This window comes from Oncorhynchus kisutch, unplaced genomic scaffold (genome assembly GCF_002021735.2).
Source record: "Oncorhynchus kisutch isolate 150728-3 unplaced genomic scaffold, Okis_V2 scaffold503, whole genome shotgun sequence".
Taxonomy (NCBI): Eukaryota; Metazoa; Chordata; class Actinopteri; order Salmoniformes; family Salmonidae; genus Oncorhynchus; species Oncorhynchus kisutch.
Window position 1 is genome coordinate 327604 of NW_022262448.1, and position 18823 is coordinate 346426.

The following is an 18823-nucleotide window of genomic DNA, read 5'->3' on the forward strand; positions in this document are numbered from 1 at the left end:
CAGCCTATAAACATGCCATTATATATTATTATAGAGCTCTGCTCAGCCTGTAAGCATGCCATTATCTATTATTATAGAGCTCTGATCATGATGCAAGCAAATGTATAGTGTTTAAAAACCATACTAATAGATTGCTTTTTGGAGAGAAAAAAATATTGTTGTTACATTTAACATCCTGAAAATGCTGTTATCAAGGTCATTTACTTAGTACAGTGGTCACCAACCTCTCTTTCCCGATTCAAAATGCAAGCTAAGACCTACCACGTTCCATTCCTTATATAGCCATTCTGTCTCAGCTCTTCAAAGTGGACAGCCTAGATGCTGCTAATAATGGAAATGGAACCATAGTCATGCTCCCACAGTCACAGGTTAGAATAAACTCTTACCTCCCTAATCTACAATTCAACAGACTAGGAATAGGACATCTCATCTGGTTCACTTGGTCTGAACTCTGCAAACGACCGATCGTAAACGAGTGTCTACAATGAATCAGGTGAGTAACATATCCGCCTTTTCATGATCTGCGACGTGAAGGAAATGTTTTCAATGGAACGGATGTGAAGGCAGAGTCTTTTCTTTCGGGACTTTAGGCAGAGTTGAAATATAACCGTCCGTTACCTCCATAATCTACAATTCAACAGACTAGGAATAGGACATCTCATCTGGTTCACTTGGTCTGAACTCTGCAAACGACCGACCGTAAACGAGTGTCTACAATGAATCAGGTGAGTAAGACGCATGTAAATAAAGACACGTCGGCGGCCACGAACGACGTAACACGTTTCACGGAGCTCGGTCAGATGGTGACAAATTTATTTAACTTATAGCACAGTTTCATTTATTGTTTAATTAATTTCGCTTTACTAAGTATTGTTTACGTAGTTTAATGTCTCGTTGCTCTTCCCGAACGGTAATAATGGCCGTGAATTGCTGAATGGAAGATTGCTAAAGTAGGCCGCAGCAAAGCCTTGGATTTTCCTGAACGAGCTACCAACTGGAGATCCGGACATATTTTTCTGCTCCTGACATTACGGTTAATTTGGTCTGCAGAATATCTGAATCAAGTTTTTTTTTTTATCTCTCTTCATTTCATAACAGTAAAATAAAATATATAATAGTTGTAAACGCAACTTGACATAGGAGTTGCTGCTGCTTGTATTTGTTGGACAGTCTAGTTAGTGACCTACTGTAGCATAATGTAATGGGAATTTTAATGTTTGTGCTTTTCTTACAACTAATTGCAGCGATCTATTCATCTGCTGTTCTGTAAACCAATTTCTGTGTTCATGCAAGTGGCTGACTGTACAAATCACCTAACAGTATCTGCAATTTGGCAGTACGTCCAGACCGTGTTTTGAGAACAACTAAAGATATCTCCGTTTCAAGCTCTTAAGCTCAGAGAGGAGAAATATCGAGAGGTGTTAGTCTGTCAAATGTTCTGAGCATGTTCTGGCTGTTTGAGCCAGTAAAGGGTGTTTTTACTAGTCTTGGTCAGCAGAATGATGTTTGCTTCCCGCCAGGCCTGAAATGCAAACCGACAGTTTGTATCTTTTAATAAAAGAAGACCACAAGTTCCACTTGGCTGTGCACACAGAAGAAGGTGACGTGCACGCTGAATTTAATCCATATTTTGTCAGTTTTCAGAGGTTGGAACTAAACTAGCATTTCTGCACTAGGAGAGGAATATTGGCATCAACTTCCTCTGGAGAAGTTCTTATGCGAAAGCATAAGCAGCTATTATCTGATGATAGCACAACAGTAAACAAAGAGACAATAGCATATTTCAACCCTGCAGGCGCCACACAACACAGAAATAAAATATAAATCATGCCTTACCTTTGACGAGCTTCTTTTGTTGGCACTCCAATATGTCCCATAAACATCACAAATGGTCCTTTTGTTCAATTAATTCCGTTGTTATATGTCCAAAATGTCAATTTATTTGGCACGTTTGATCCAGAAAAAAACAGCTTCCAATTTGCACAACGTCACTACAAAATATCTCAAAAGTTACCTGTAATCTTTGCCAAAACATTTCAAACTACTTTTGTAATACAACTTTAGGTATTTTTAAATGTTAATAATCGATCAAATTGAAGACGGGTCTATCTGTGTTCAATGCATGAGGATCACAAACCAACGTCACTTTTCAAGTCTTGCGCAACTCCCAACAGTACACAACGTTACCCTGGTCCAAGATGGCCGTACTTCTTCATTGCACAAAGGAATAACCTCAACCAAATTCCAAAGACTGGTGACGTCCAGTGGAAGCGGTAGGAACTGCAAACAAGCTCCTAAGAAATATTGTTTACCAAATAGAACTCATTGAACAGACAGCGACCTCAAAATAAATCATTCTGAATGGTTAGTCCTCTGGGTTTTGCCTGCTACATACGTTATGTTATACTCACAGACATGATTCAAACCGTTTTAGAAACGTCAGTGTGTTTTCTATCCAAATCTACTAATAATATGCATATCTTATATTCTTGGCATGAGTAGCAGGAAGTTGAAATTGTGCACGCTATTTATCCAAAAGTGAAAACGCTGCCCCCTATCCCAAAGAGGTTATTAACGTTTGCCTTTTTAAACGAGATTGGAATGATTTGAGTATTTTAAATTACTTGACAACATTCCTCTCTTTTTGGATTAACAGGAAACACTCTCCCTCCAACCCTCCTCCCCCCTACCCCTCCCGGAGTCCCCGGGTCGTACCTCTCCTGGTAACACCTTACTGCTGGGTCTGAAGAGGGTGTCTGTGCGGTTGGTCGACTGCAGGAAAACACCGGCGCTAAGTGGGTTTATGATCTTACAAACATTTATTATAGGACACTGCCTGAATGTCATTAATTACCACTAAATACAATCTGTTTTTAAAGATGTAGAATTAAGCAAATATATATATATATTTCATCTTTATTTAACCAGGTAAGCCAGTTGAGAACAAGTTTTCATTTACAACTGTGACCTGGCCAAGATAAAGCAAAGCAGTGCGACACAAACAACAACACAGAGTTACACATGGAATTTACAAGTGTACAGTCAATAACCCAATAGAAAAAAAGGTCTGTAAACAATGGCTTTGGGGATGACCAGTGCGATATACCTGCTGGAGCGCGTGCTATGGGTGGGTGTTGCTACGGTGACCAGTGAGCTAAGGCGGAGCTTTACCTAGCATAAAGACTTATAGATGACCTGGAGCCAGTGGGTCTAGCGACGAATATGTAGCGAGGGCCAGCCAACGAGAGCATACAGGTCGCAGTGGTGGGTAGTATAAGGGGCTTTGGTGAAAAACAGATAGACCTGTGATAGACTGCATCCAGTTTGCTGAGTAGAGTATTGGAAGATATTTTGTAAATGACATCACTGATGTTGAGGATCGGAAGGATAGTCAGTTTTACGAGGGTATGTTTGGGGGCGTGAGTGAAGGAGGCTTTGTTGCAAAGTAGGAAGCCGATTCTAGATTTAATTTATCATTACAACACTCCTACACCCTTGGATATATTGACAATTTGAAGATTTAACACGATTTTACATTGAAGATTTTAAATTCTTAAATTCGGTTACAAGAGTGTGAAATGTCAGAATGCCTAAATCTGGCTTCGATATGAAGGAACCATAACTGTCTGTCTTTGCTTCACAGGGGACAGTCCTAACTGTCACTCTCTCAGTAGAAGGGGCTTGTCAACTTGGGAGGCTGATGCTGAGGAGGCAGAGAAAAGTCTCTCCAGATCAGAACACCTCAAGAAACACCAGCAGAGACCCACACGGAAGAAACCTCACTGCTGCTCTGACTGTGGGAAGAGTTACACCTCTAAAGTAAACCTTAGAGGACACCAGAGAATTCATACTGGAGAGAAACCTCACTGCTGCTCCCAGTGTGGAGTGAGCCTCTCCTCTGCCAGTGCACTGGAAGGACACATGCGGATTCACACTGGAGAAAAACCATACCAGTGCTCAGAATGTGGGCAGAGATTTAAAGACAACAGTGGTTTAAGGATACACGAGAGAATAAAACACACCGGCGAAAAACAACACTGTTGCTCTGACTGCGGGAAGAGATTTGTTACATCCCAACGCTTAAAAGCTCACTGGCGGATTCACACTGGAGAGAGACCGTTCCATTGCTCTGAGTGTGGGAAGAGTTTCAAACAAGCCTCAGCACTGTCTGAACACAAACTAATACACACAGGAGAGAAGCCTCACCACTGTGAGCAGTGCGGTGGAAGCTATTCCTCCGCTAAGTTACTCAGAATACATCAGAGGATTCACACAGGGGAGAAACCTTACCAATGCACTGACTGTGGGAAAAACTTCAGATTTTTATCTTCTTTAAGACGTCACCAGCTAAGACATACTGGAGAAAAGCCCCACCAATGTACTGAGTGTGGGAAGAGGTTTGCTGTTAAGACTGGACTCTTGCGACATAACATAGTGCACACTGGAGAGAAAGGATACCAATGTCCACAGTGTGGCAAGAAGCTAGGATCATCTAATTCTCTAGAGCAGCATAAGCGAACACACACTGGACAGAAACCCTTCCACTGTTCCCACTGTAAATTAAGCTTTGCCACTAATTCAGCCCTGTACAAACACCAGATAATTCACACAGGTGAGAAACCACACAGCTGCAATGTTTGCCAGAGGAGATTTGGACGGTCCGATCACCTGAAAATTCACATGCAAATTCACACAGGAGAAAAGCCATACCACTGCTCTAAGTGCGAGCTGAGTTTCACTAACAACAGATCTCTGAAAGAACATGAGGTCAGACACACAGAAGATAAACCTCACTGCTGCTCCCAATGCGGTGCTAGTCTTTCCTCTGCCAGGGCACTGGAAGGACACATGCGGATTCACACTGGAGAGAAACCGTACAAGTGCTCTGAATGTGGACAGAAGTTTGCACATAGAACCGATCTTGGGACACACCGAAGAATACACACAGGAGAGAAACCCTATCAGTGCTCTGACTGCAAGAAGAGCTTTCCAAGACTTGGCTCATTAAAAAATCACATGTTCACACATTCAGAGAAGAAGATGTACCACTGCTCCCAGTGTGAGTCGAGCTGCACAACGCCAGACGCATTGAGGAAACACCAGCTTATACACACTGGAGAGAAGCCTTACCACTGCTCCCACTGTGACAAGAGCTTCCTTCGGCAACAGTCTCTCAAAGGACACGAGCATAGTCACAAGGGAGAGAAACCGTTCTCTTGCTCAGACTGCGGGAACAACTTTGCCACAATGGCAACCTTGCGAATTCACCAGCGAAGACACACAGGAGAGAGGCCATACCAATGCCCTTTCCCTGACTGTGGGAAGAGTTTTGCCCAGGCCAGCGCCTTGAAAGTTCACAAGAGAAGGCACACAGGAGAGAAGCCGCACCACTGTGATCAGTGTGGGATGAGTTTTGTCACGTCAGGTGACTTGCAAACTCACTCCAAAAGAAGCCATACTGCTGCACAGCCTGTGGACTCAGTTTTTCTAGATCTGATTACTTAAAGATTCACCAGAGAGTCCACACAGGAGAGAGGCCATACAGCTGCTCAGAGTGTGACAAGATACACTTTGAAGAGTCACCTTACAAGACAACAGCAGAGACACACAGGAGAGAAACCTCACTACTGCGCAGAGTGCGGCAAGAGCTTCAAGTGTTTAATGGACCTGAGATGCCACGTTCAGCGCAAACAGTGGGACACCCTACCACTGCACCCTCTGAGCGCAGCTTCAGCTGCCCTCAGCATCTGAAGTACCACCAGATGACACACACGGGAGAGAAACCATTCATATGCACCGACTGCGGGTGTGGTTTTGACGTACCACAGGAGGATTCACATCGGAGAGAAACCTCACAGCTGTGATCAGTGTGACGAGAGTTTCAGTAAAAGGAGCAGTCTGCAATCACACCAGCGGACACATACAGAAGAGAAGCCTTACAGCTGTGATGAATGTGGGAAGAGATTCACAAATTCAGGAACTCTAGTTTCGCACAAGAGAATGCACACCTGAGAGAAACCTTATCACACACAGGTTTGAGGCCTAATGGCTGTGCACAAGAGAACCCACACTGATAGATATGCCTGGATCAAATATGTAATTTTGTAAATGATGGAACACATTTTATAGAATGAGCATCATGGACACACAGTAACAACTGTGAAACATGAAACACTTCTAGGTTGTCCTTGACAATTCCCACAACTGAAACCACACAGGCTTTCACTCAGTGTTGTGGATTTGACCAAAACCCATAGTTTTTCATTTAGGCTAAAACGTGACTCTTTGTCCCTCAGCACCAGAGAGCAGCAAGGATACTCTCCCCTCCCCTCTACTCACTCTACACCAATGACTGCACCTCATACAACAGCCTCTGTCAAACTACTCTGGTATCCATTGTTACATCACTCTGGTCAGTCTCCTCACCGACGGCCATTAATCCATGTCATGTGGAGAGGTCGACCGGCTAGTTTTTCAGAGCCACCGTGCTTCTATGTTTGCAATGTTTGGGGTTTTCGGCTTGGTTTCTGTAAAAGGACATTGTGACTTCTGCTGATGTAAAAAAGGGCTTTTATAAATTGTGATTTAGATTTTTCATCATTGTCACAAAGCCACACCCACATTAGAAGTTCCCAAATGAGAAAGTGTAAATATATATAAACGACATTTACATAAACATTCAACAAAATGAGTATTTCTGTCAAGGTGCAATAGAGCTGTCCAATCCACAAGCGGCTCCTGGCATGATACATAAAGCGGACATTGCCATTGGCTGCTCAGAGTCAATAACATCGTTTGAACTTTGAAACACGGCCTCATGGGATTGACTCTGTGCAGCCAATGGCAATGTCCGCTTTATTTATCATGCCAGGAGCCGCTTGTGGATTGGACAGCTCTATTGCAGTTCCGCCAAAACAACCGCTATGCAGATGGAAACGGATCTGATTGAATCCAGCCCGGAGAACGGACACATTTCTCAACATGCTCACAACTTGTCGTTGGATACAAATGATAAACATTAAGGCTAGATTCTACCTTAACCCGCGATATCCGACAACTGCAGAGTCGTTTCATTGGATACAAATGATAAACATTAAGGCCAGATTCTACCTTAACCCGCGATATCCGACAACTGCAGAGTCGTTTCATTGGATACAAATGATAAACAACATTAAGGCTAGATTCTACCTTAACCCGCGATATCCGACAACTGCAGAGTCGTTTCATTGGATACAAATGATAAACATTAAGGCTAGATTCTGCCTTAACCCGCGATATCCGACAACTGCAGAGTCGTTTCATTGGATACAAATGATAAACATTAAGGCTAGATTCTACCTTAACCCGCGATATCCGACAACTGCAGAGTCGTTTCATTGGATACAAATGATAAACATTAAGGCTAGATTCTGCCTTAACCCGCGATATCCGACAACTGCAGAGTCGTTTCATTGGATACAAATGATAAACAACATTAAGGCTAGATTCTACCTTAACCCGCGATATCCGACAACTGCCGAGTCGTTTCATTGGATACAAATGATAAACATTAAGGCTGGATTCTACCTTAACCCGCGATATCCGACAACTGCAGAGTCGTTTCATTGGATACAAATGATAAACATTAAGGCTGGATTCTACCTTAACCCGCGATATCCGACAACTGCAGAGTCGTTTCATTGTTTTTATTCCGGTGATGTCCGAGGTGTAACCACATTAGAGCTGTCCAATCAGAAACCTGCTGTAATATCATCACGGATGTTGCCATTGGATAATCTCATGCGGTCTTTTTAGATTCAAATGTTCGTTGTAATCTACACCTTGATTAGCCTGATATAATGCTGTAATCTACACCTTGATTAGCCTGATATAATGCTGTAATCTACACCTTGATTAGCCTGATATAATGCTGTAATCTACACCTTGATTAGCCTGATATAATGCTGTAATCTACACCTTGATTAGCCTGATATAATGCTGTAATCTACACCTTGATTAGCCTGATATAATGCTGTAATCTACACCTTGATTAGCCTGATATAATGCTGTAATCTACACCTTGATTAGCCTGATATAATGCTGTAATCTACACCTTGATTAGCCTGATATAATGCTGTAATCTACACCTTGATTAGCCTGATATAATGCTGTAATCTACACCTTGATTAGCCTGATATAATGCTGTAATCTACACCTTGATTAGCCTGATATAATGCTGTAATCTACACCTTGATTAGCCTGATATAATGCTGTAATCTACACCTTGATTAGCCTGATATAATGCTGTAATCTACACCTTGATTAGCCTGATATAATGCTGTAATCTACACCTTGATTAGCCTGATATAATGCTGTAATCTACACCTTGATTAGCCTGATATAATGCTGTAATCTACACCTTGATTAGCCTGATATAATGCTGTAATCTACACCTTGATTAGCCTGATATAATGCTGTAATCTACACCTTGATTAGCCTGATATAATGCTGTAATCTACACCTTGATTAGCCTGATATAATGCTGTAATCTACACCTTGATTAGCCTGATATAATGCTGTAATCTACACCTTGATTAGCCTGATATAATGCTGTAATCTACACCTTGATTAGCCTGATATAATGCTGTAATCTACACCTTGATTAGCCTGATATAATGCTGTAATCTACACCTTGATTAGCCTGATATAATGCTGTAATCTACACCTTGATTAGCCTGATATAATGCTGTAATCTACACCTTGATTAGCCTGATATAATGCTGTAATCTACACCTTGATTAGCCTGATATAATGCTGTAATCTACACCTTGATTAGCCTGATATAATGCTGTAATCTACACCTTGATTAGCCTGATATAATGCTGTAATCTACACCTTGATTAGCCTGATATAATGCTGTAATCTACACCTTGATTAGCCTGATATAATGCTGTAATCTACACCTTGATTAGCCTGATATAATGCTGTAATCTACACCTTGATTAGCCTGATATAATGCTGTAATCTACACCTTGATTAGCCTGATATAATGCTGTAATCTACACCTTGATTAGCCTGATATAATGCTGTAATCTACACCTTGATTAGCCTGATATAATGCTGTAATCTACACCTTGATTAGCCTGATATAATGCTGTAATCTACACCTTGATTAGCCTGATATAATGCTGTAATCTACACCTTGATTAGCCTGATATAATGCTGTAATCTACACCTTGATTAGCCTGATATAATGCTGTAATCTACACCTTGATTAGCCTGATATAATGCTGTAATCTACACCTTGATTAGCCTGATATAATGCTGTAATCTACACCTTGATTAGCCTGATATAATGCTGTAATCTACACCTTGATTAGCCTGATATAATGCTGTAATCTACACCTTGATTAGCCTGATATAATGCTGTAATCTACACCTTGATTAGCCTGATATAATGCTGTAATCTACACCTTGATTAGCCTGATATAATGCTGTAATCTACACCTTGATTAGCCTGATATAATGCTGTAATCTACACCTTGATTAGCCTGATATAATGCTGTAATCTACACCTTGATTAGCCTGATATAATGCTGTAATCTACACCTTGATTAGCCTGATATAATGCTGTAATCTACACCTTGATTAGCCTGATATAATGCTGTAATCTACACCTTGATTAGCCTGATATAATGCTGTAATCTACACCTTGATTAGCCTGATATAATGCTGTAATCTACACCTTGATTAGCCTGATATAATGCTGTAATCTACACCTTGATTAGCCTGATATAATGCTGTAATCTACACCTTGATTAGCCTGATATAATGCTGTAATCTACACCTTGATTAGCCTGATATAATGCTGTAATCTACACCTTGATTAGCCTGATATAATGCTGTAATCTACACCTTGATTAGCCTGATATAATGCTGTAATCTACACCTTGATTAGCCTGATATAATGCTGTAATCTACACCTTGATTAGCCTGATATAATGCTGTAATCTACACCTTGATTAGCCTGATATAATGCTGTAATCTACACCTTGATTAGCCTGATATAATGCTGTAATCTACACCTTGATTAGCCTGATATAATGCTGTAATCTACACCTTGATTAGCCTGATATAATGCTGTAATCTACACCTTGATTAGCCTGATATAATGCTGTAATCTACACCTTGATTAGCCTGATATAATGCTGTAATCTACACCTTGATTAGCCTGATATGCTGTAATCTACACCCCGATTAGCCTGATATGTTGTACAGTGCACAATTACAAGATTATGTTCTATACTGTTATGGGCTTAAAGCCAACAGGTAGGCCTCTGGGTTTAAAGCCAACAGGTAGGCCTCTGGGCTTAAAGCCAACAGGTAGGCCTCTGGGCTTAAAGCCAACAGGTAGGCCTCTGGGCTTAAAGCCAACAGGTAGGCCTCTGGGCTTAAAGCCAACAGGTAGGCCTCTGGGCTTAAAGCCAACAGGTAGGCCTCTGGGCTTAAAGCCAACAGGTAGGCCTCTGGGCTTAAAGCCAACAGGTAGGCCTCTGGGCTTAAAGCCAACAAGTAGGCCTCTGGGCTTAAAGCCAACAAGTAGGCCTCTGGGTTTAAAGCCAACAGGTAGGCCTCTGGGCTTAAAGCCAACAGGTAGACCTCTGGGTTTAAAGCCAACAGGTAGGCCTCTGGGTTTAAAGCCAACAGGTAGGCCTCTGGGTTTAAAGCCAACAGGTAGGCCTCTGGGTTTAAAGCCAACAGGTAGGCCTCTGGGTTTAAAGCCAACAGGTAGGCCTCTGGGTTTAAAGCCAACAGGTAGGCCTCTGGGTTTAAAGCCAACGGGTAGGCCTCTGGGTTTAAAGCCAACAGGTAGGCCTCTGGGTTTAAAGCCAACAGGTAGGCCTCTGGGTTTAAAGCCAACAGGTAGGCCTCTGGGTTTAAAGCCAACAGGTAGGCCTCTGGGCCAACAGCCGATTTGGTGTAACCTTGTGATAAGGCTGCATCCTGTCTTCCAGACACTGAGGGTGCAGCTACATCCTGTCTTCCAGCTGATTGGAGGAGAACTGAAAGATGACTTTTGTATAGCAACAGCAATATGACCTGGAGACAGAAACTCCACCTGCTCTGAGCTAATCTTGTTGTTCCTGCTTGAGTGCACAATATACCCTTTTATGCTTTCACACTTCTGCTGACTGCTACGTAGACAAAGAGCTTTTTATTAAACCTGAGACCCAACTCTGTTCAGGGGCTCTTATCTCCTCACCACTGAGTGATTGTTAACCCCCTGCAGAATTGTAATTCTTATAATAAACGTTGTTTTAAGAATCTGCCTCTTCCTTCTGATTGAATTTCCACAACAGTTGCTATGTAATTATCTAATTAATTAAGTTATATGTAATCTACACCTCAACTAGTCTGATACCATTATTTAGGTTGTTTGATCTGATTGAATGGTGCCCTAAATGTCAGAATGACTAACCAGTGAGTCTATCCTTATGGATTGGTGTCACGAGAATATCTAATCCCAATGATGATAATAATCACTATAAGCTTTGACCAATTCCCCAGAGGTTGTAAGGCCCTGGCTAATAGAAGAATTAGACAGTCTCAGAATTCTGCAAAAGGTTCTGAGTTCTGAGATTTTTCAAGAGTTCTGAAAATCATACATTGCGTTATAACATATACTTTATAAATGCCCCTCTTCTCTAACTCTATCCCAATGTTCTACCCATATATTGCTCATCTTATTCTGCCACATGTTCCATAATCTACCGCAAGCCTAACGGTTTCTCCCCTCCCTGGGTGGGGAGACTTCCTTCCTGTTAACAGATTCACAAGTCGTCTGTTGACAGTTACTCTTCTCCTTGAATGTCTCAACTTCTGCTTATTGTCAAATAGTGACATACTGTCTTAAGTCTTCCTATGCACACACATTACAGAATTATACTCTTATAATTCTAATATATTTCACTCTGTTGTACTGTTTCAGGCTGGAATACTTTAGTCATTACCTTAAACATATAAATTCCTTTATCAATTGGTGACTAACCAGTGAGCTTATCATTATGGATTGGTGACTAACCATCTTATCATTGCGGATTGGTGACTAACCAGTGAGCTTATCATTACGGACTGGTGACTAACCAGTGAGCTTATCATTACGGACTGGTGACTAACCAGCTTATCATTACGGACTGGTGACTAACCAGCTTATCATTATGGATTGGTGACTAACCATCTTATCATTATGGATTGGTGACTAACCATCTTATCATTATGGATTGGTGACTAACCATCTTATCATTACGGATTGGTGACTAACCAGTGAGCTTATCATTACGGATTGGTGACTAACCAGTGAGCTTATCATTACAGACTGGTGACTAACCAGCTTATCATTATGGATTGGTGACTAACCAGTGAGCTTATCATTAGGGACTGGTGACTAACCCGCTTTTCATTATGGATTGGTGACTAACTAGTGAGCTTATCATTATGGACTGGTGACTAACCATCTTATCATTATGGACTGGTGACTAACCAGCTTATGATTATGGACTGGTGACTCAGCTAAATGTACATATGGTGTTAATGAGAGAAGTGTTGAACTCCAATGAATGGCTGATCAAAAGGTTCTGGACATAAGATAGGTTTTACAAGTGTTATGAGTTTAGAAAATAAACCATTTAAACATGTCAATAAAGTCAATAAAACACAAACTGTGGTATTCTGATAATAAACATTAGGTTTTATTCACCAAACTATAAATGAAAAGACAACAGTCAGAAAGTTTAAAGGGAAAACAAAGTTTAATAACTAACATCCACTAGTCACCATTCAGTTAGCCTGACTTCAGATCAGTTAGCCCGGCTTCAGATCAGTTAGCCCGGCTTCAGATCAGTTAGCCCGGCTTCAGATCAGTTAGCCCGGCTTCAGATCAGTTAGCCCGGCTTCAGATCAGTTAGCCCGGCTTCAGATCAGTTAGCCCGGCTTCAGATCAGTTAGCCCGGCTTCAGATCAGTTAGCCCGGCTTCAGATCAGTTAGCCCGGCTTCAGATCAGTTAGCCCGGCTTCAGATCAGTTAGCCCGGCTTCAGATCAGTTAGCCCGGCTTCAGATCAGTTAGCCCGGCTTCAGATCAGTTAGCCCGGCTTCAGATCAGTTAGCCCGGCTTCAGATCAGTTAGCCCGGCATCATATCAGTTAGCCCGGCTTCAGATCAGTTAGCCCGGCTTCAGATCAGTTAGCCCGGCTTCAGATCAGTTAGCCCGGCTTCAGATCAGTTAGCCCCGCTTCAGATCAGTTCATATGAACATGATGATATAACCTACTATACATCAGGGAGGTGTCCCAAATTAACCTCGAATCCCTTTATAGTGAACTACATTCGACCAGAGTCCTGCAAAACTAGGGCCCATTGGACTAGGGCTCATGAGACAAGGGCTCTAATGACTAGGGCCCATACGACTCTGGTCAAATGTAGTGTACTATATAGTGAACAGGGTTAAATTTGGAACACTTCAGAGTTTCAGACACCTTATAGTCATAGATCAGGGTAATTGAATAGAACGCAGCATCATCTTTGTACAAAAACACATTCACAGAGAACCTGCATCAGAGAGACAGCATCACATTAACAGAAAACACAAAATACGTACAAATATCTGAGGTGAGCTCCACTTATTCCAGTGGTTCCATTATAGACAAACTATATCCAGCTCAGCTTAAGTACTTAAAAGAATTTGACAAAGTATCCCCCCCAAGAAGGTTTAGTCCAGTTTTAACCTTTAGCTAAATGCTAACGGAGCTAGCATAAACTAGCAAACTCAGGTTGTAACCATTAGCTAGATGCTAACGGAGCTAGCATAAACTAGCAAACTCAGGTTGTAACCATTAGCTAGATGCTAACGGAGATAGCATGAGCTAGCAGTCTCAGTTGTAGTCTTTAGCTAGATGCTAAAAGAGCTAGCATGAACTAGAAAAACTCAGGTTGTAACCATGAGCTAGATGCTAACGGAGCTAGCAGGGTCTCAGATGGTGGCTGACTCCTGCCCAGTCTTCTCCTCTGCCTCCCCTCCTCCTCCTCCCTCTTCCTCTTTATTCTTCCTGTGCTTCTTCTTCTTGTTCTTGTGTTTGTGTTCCTTCCTTCCTTCGACGGGAGGCTCCACGTCGGCAGAATGCTTCTTGTGCTTCTTGTGTTTTTTATGCTTCTTGTGTTTCTTCTTCTTCTTCTTGTCCGTCGCCGTGGAGCCGCTGTGGTTGCTAGGGGAGCCGCCGGGGCTCTGGGAGGCGGGGCTCTGGGTGTTGTGAGAGGGGCTATGGCTCAGGCCACTGCCCCGCTCCCCGTCTGACCCCTCCCCTTCGCTGTAGTCGGGGACGAAGGCTGCCTCGTCCGTCTCTCTACCCAGGTCAGAACACAGACGCTGTCGCCTTGGCTCTGGACCCGCCCCTCGACTCTCCTCCCTCCCTACCCCTCCTCTTCCTTCCTCCTTCACTCCTCTGGATTCGGTCTTAGCTGGTTTTCTAAAGTTCACCTGCCCCTTTTTAAGCCCTCTGCCTTCCTCCCTCCTTCTAGTCCCCTCCTCCCTCCCTCTCCTCCCCTCTGTGTTGGCTGTTTTAGAGACACTACCCTGCACCTCCCTGCCTTGGCCACTAGGCGGTGCTGGTGAGACTTCTCTCCTCAGAGCGTCTCTGGGCACGGAGGAGGAAACCGCCAATGCCCCATTCTCCCTGGACGCTGAGTGCTGCTCCTCTTCCTCCTCCTCCTCCTCTCTCTCCCACTTGGACCGGGGTGGAGGCTGGATGAGAACTCCTCCGGTCCCACGGTCCCTCCTCTCCCTGCCTGGGCTGGGGAACTGGACGGGACTGGGTCTCCTCTGGGTCTGGAGGTCCCGGGGTTTTGACACAGCACCCTGGCTCTGGCTCGGCTCAGACCTGCTGCTGCTGGAACACACAGATCCAAGATCAGGGGTTAGAGAGATCATCAACTAGGAAGCATTATACCCATGTTATATACACAGATCTAAGATCAGGGGTTAGGAACCATTATACCCATGTTATATACACAGATCTAGGAACAGGGGTTAGGAACCATTATACCCATGTTATATACACAGATCTAGGATCAGGGGTTAGGAACCATTGTACCCATGTTATATACACAGATCCAAGATCAGGGGTTAGAGAGAACATCAATTAGGAACCATTATACCCATGTTATATACACAGATCTAGGACCATTCTAACCAATGTTCCCTCATTTGTTTCGGGACTGAGAAATTTCAGGTCAGCTGAGCTCAAACTTGAATGTTGTGAAAATACTGTGCAGCTTCCGGCGGGTGTGAAGGCCCTTGCCCGTTTACTGTGAAGGCCCTTGCCCCTTTACTGTGAAGGCCCTTGCCCCTTTACTGTGAAGGCCCTTACCCCTTTACTGTGAAGGCCCTTACCCCTTTACTGTGAAGGCCCTTACCCCTTTACTGTGAAGGCCCTTACCCCTTTACTGTGAAGGCCCCTACCCCTTTACTGTGAAGGCCCCTACCCCTTTACTGTGAAGGCCCCTACCCCTTTACTGTGAAGGCCCCTACCCCTTTACTGTGAAGGCCCCTACCCCTTTACTGTGAAGGCCCCTACCCGTTTACTGTGAAGGCCCCTACCCGTTTACTGTGAAGGCCCTTACCCGTTTACTGTGAAGGCCCTTACCCGTTTACTGTGAAGGCCCTTACCCGTTTACTGTGAAGGCCCTTACCCGTTTACTGTGAAGGCCCTTACCCGTTTACTGTGAAGGCCCTTACCCGTTTACTGTGAAGGCCCTTACCCGTTTACTGTGAAGGCCCTTACCCGTTTACTGTGAAGGCCCTTACCCGTTTACTGTGAAGGCCCTTACCCGTTTACTGTGAAGGCCCTTACCCGTTTACTGTGAAGGCCCTTACCCGTTTACTGTGAAGGCCCTTACCCGTTTACTGTGAAGGCCCTTACCCGTTTACTGTGAAGGCCCTTACCCGTTTACTGTGAAGGCCCTTACCCGTTTACTGTGAAGGCCCTTACCCGTTTACTGTGAAGGCCCTTACCCGTTTACTGTGAAGGCCCTTACCCGTTTACTGTGAAGGCCCTTACCCGTTTACTGTGAAGGCCCTTACCCGTTTACTGTGAAGGCCCTACCCGTTTACTGTGAAGGCCCTTACCCGTTTACTGTGAAGGCCCTTACCCGTTTACTGTGAAGGCCCTTACCCGTTTACTGTGAAGGCCCTTACCCGTTTACTGTGAAGGCCCTTACCCGTTTACTGTGAAGGCCCTTACCCGTTTACTGTGAAGGCCCTTACCCGTTTACTGTGAAGGCCCTTACCCGTTTACTGTGAAGGCCCTTACCCGTTTACTGTGAAGGCCCTTACCCGTTTACTGTGAAGGCCCTTACCCGTTTACTGTGAAGGCCCTTACCCGTTTACTGTGAAGGCCCTTACCCGTTTACTGTGAAGGCCCTTACCCGTTTACTGTGAAGGCCCTTACCCGTTTACTGTGAAGGCCCTTACCCGTTTACTGTGAAGGCCCTTACCCGTTTACTGTGAAGGCCCTTACCCGTTTACTGTGAAGGCCCTTACCCGTTTACTGTGAAGGCCCTTACCCGTTTACTGTGAAGTCCCCACCCGTTTACTGTGAAGGCTATACCTGCTTTAAGTTCCAGTTTTAACAGTGGCACAGATTCATATATGGAAATGGCTATTTGCATATAGGCCTACTGCAGCTCTGATTGGTTGTTGCACCGGTCTGTGCAGAATATTCGATCACAATTCTCATAGTAGAGGGCAACGCTGATAGTGTTAACTAAAGGAGAACGCTGATAGTGTTGACTAAAGGAGAACGCTGATAGTGTTGACTAAAGGAGAACGCTGATAGTGTTAACTAAAGGAGAACGCTGATAGTGTTAACTAAAGGAGAACGCTGATAGTGTTAACTAAAGGAGAACGCTGATAGTGTTTACTAAAGGAGAACGCTGATAGTGTTTACTAAAGGAGACCGCTGATAGTGTTAACTAAAGGAGACCGCTGATAGTGTTAACTAAAGGAGACCGCTGATAGTGTTAACTAAAGGAGAACGCTGATAGTGTTGACTAAAGGAGAACGCTGATAGTGTTGACTAAAGGAGAACGCTGATAGTGTTGACTAAAGGAGAACGCTGATAGTGTTAACTAAAGGAGAACGCTGATAGTGTTAACTAAAGGAGAACGCTGATAGTGTTAACTAAAGGAGAACGCTGATAGTGTTAACTAAAGGAGAACGCTGATAGTGTTAACTAAAGGAGAACGCTGATAGTGTTAACTAAAGGAGAACGCTGATAGTGTTAACTAAAGGAGAACGCTGATAGTGTTGACTAAAGGAGAACGCTGATAGTGTTAACTAAAGGAGAACGCTGATAGTGTTAACTAAAGGAGAACGCTGATAGTGTTAACTAAAGGAGAACGCTGATAGTGTTAACTAAAGGAGAACGCTGATAGTGTTAACTAAAGGAGAACGCTGATAGTGTTAACTAAAGGAGAACGCTGATAGTGTTAACTAAAGGAGAACGCTGATAGTGTTGACTAAAGGAGAACGCTGATAGTGTTAACTAAAGGAGAACGCTGATAGTGTTAACTAAAGGAGAACGCTGATAGTGTTAACTAAAGGAGAACGCTGATAGTGTTAACTAAAGGAGAACGCTGATAGTGTTAACTAAAGGAGAACGCTGATAGTGTTAACTAAAGGAGAACGCTGATAGTGTTAACTAAAGGAGAACGCTGATAGTGTTAACTAAAGGAGAACGTTGATAGTGTTGACTAAAGGAGAACGCTGATAGTGTTAACTAAAGGAGAAAGCTCTAGAACGCTGATAGTGTTAACTAAAGGAGAACGCTGATAGTGTTGACTAAAGGAGAAAGCTCTAGAACGCTGATAGTGTTGACTAAAGGAGAAAGCTCTAGAACGCTGATAGTGTTAACTAAAGGAGAACGCTGATAGTGTTAACTAAAGGAGAAAGCTGATAGTGTTAACTAAAGGAGAAAGCTGATAGTGTTAACTAAAGGAGAAAGCTGATAGTGTTGACTAAAGGAGAAAGCTCTAGAACGCTGATAGTGTTAACTAAAGGAGAACGCTGATAGTGTTGACTAAAGGAGAAAGCTCTAGAACGCTGATAGTGTTAACTAAAGGAGAACGCTGATAGTGTTGACTAAAGGAGAACGCTGATAGTGTTGACTAAAGGAGAACGCTGATAGTGTTGACTAAAGGAGAACGCTGATAGTGTTAACTAAAGGAGAACGCTGATAGTGTTAACTAAAGGAGAAAGCTGATAGTGTTAACTAAAGGAGAAAGCTGATAGTGTTAACTAAAGGAGAACGCTGATAGTGTTAACTAAAGGAGAACGCTGATAGTGTTAACTAAAGGAGAACGCTGATAGTGTTAACTAAAGGAGAAAGCTGATAGTGTTAACTAAAGGAGAAAGCTGATAGTGTTAACTAAAGGAGAACGCTGATAGTGTTAACTAAAGGAGAACGCTGATAGTGTTAACTAAAGGAGAAAGCTCTAGAACGCTGATAGTGTTGACTAAAGGAGAAAGCTCTAGAACGCTGATAGTGTTGACTAAAGGAGAAAGCTCTAGAACGCTGATAATGTTAACTAAAGGAGAAAGCTCTGGAAAGCTGATAGTGTTGACTAAAGGAGAAAGCTCTAGAACGCTGATAGTGTTTACTAAAGGAGAAAGCTCTAGAACGCTGATAGTGTTAACTAAAGGAGAAAGCTCTAGAACGCTGATAGTGTTGACTAAAGGAGAAAGCTCTAGAACGCTGATAGTGTTAACTAAAGGAGAAAGCTCTAGAAAGCTG

General features: G+C 43.1%; 2 protein-coding genes across 6 annotated transcripts in view; one reads left to right on the plus strand and one right to left on the minus strand.

The window, feature by feature from the left end:
- The first annotated feature begins 176 nt into the window (after positions 1-176).
- On the plus strand, positions 177-7903 carry LOC109885404 (zinc finger protein 883-like). The gene is made up of 3 exons (XM_031815716.1): positions 177-725; positions 2657-2795; positions 3644-7903. The coding sequence occupies exons 1-3, from the start codon at positions 717-719 to the stop codon at positions 5503-5505; spliced, it is 2010 nt and encodes a 669-aa protein (XP_031671576.1). The 5' UTR covers positions 177-716; the 3' UTR covers positions 5506-7903.
- Positions 7904-12704: 4801 nt separating this feature from the next.
- Positions 12705-18823, minus strand: part of LOC109885400 (E3 ubiquitin-protein ligase RBBP6) — a 49120-nt gene continuing 43001 nt past the window's right edge. For 4 of the 5 annotated variants that reach the window (XM_031815720.1, XM_031815719.1, XM_031815717.1 and 1 more), the window contains one exon: positions 12705-14920. In XM_031815720.1, the coding sequence (XP_031671580.1) occupies positions 14008-14920 (913 nt within the window). In that variant the 3' untranslated portion in view covers positions 12705-14007. The remainder of the gene's footprint in view (positions 14921-18823) is intronic. The other variant, XM_031815718.1, reaches the window with a different exon arrangement.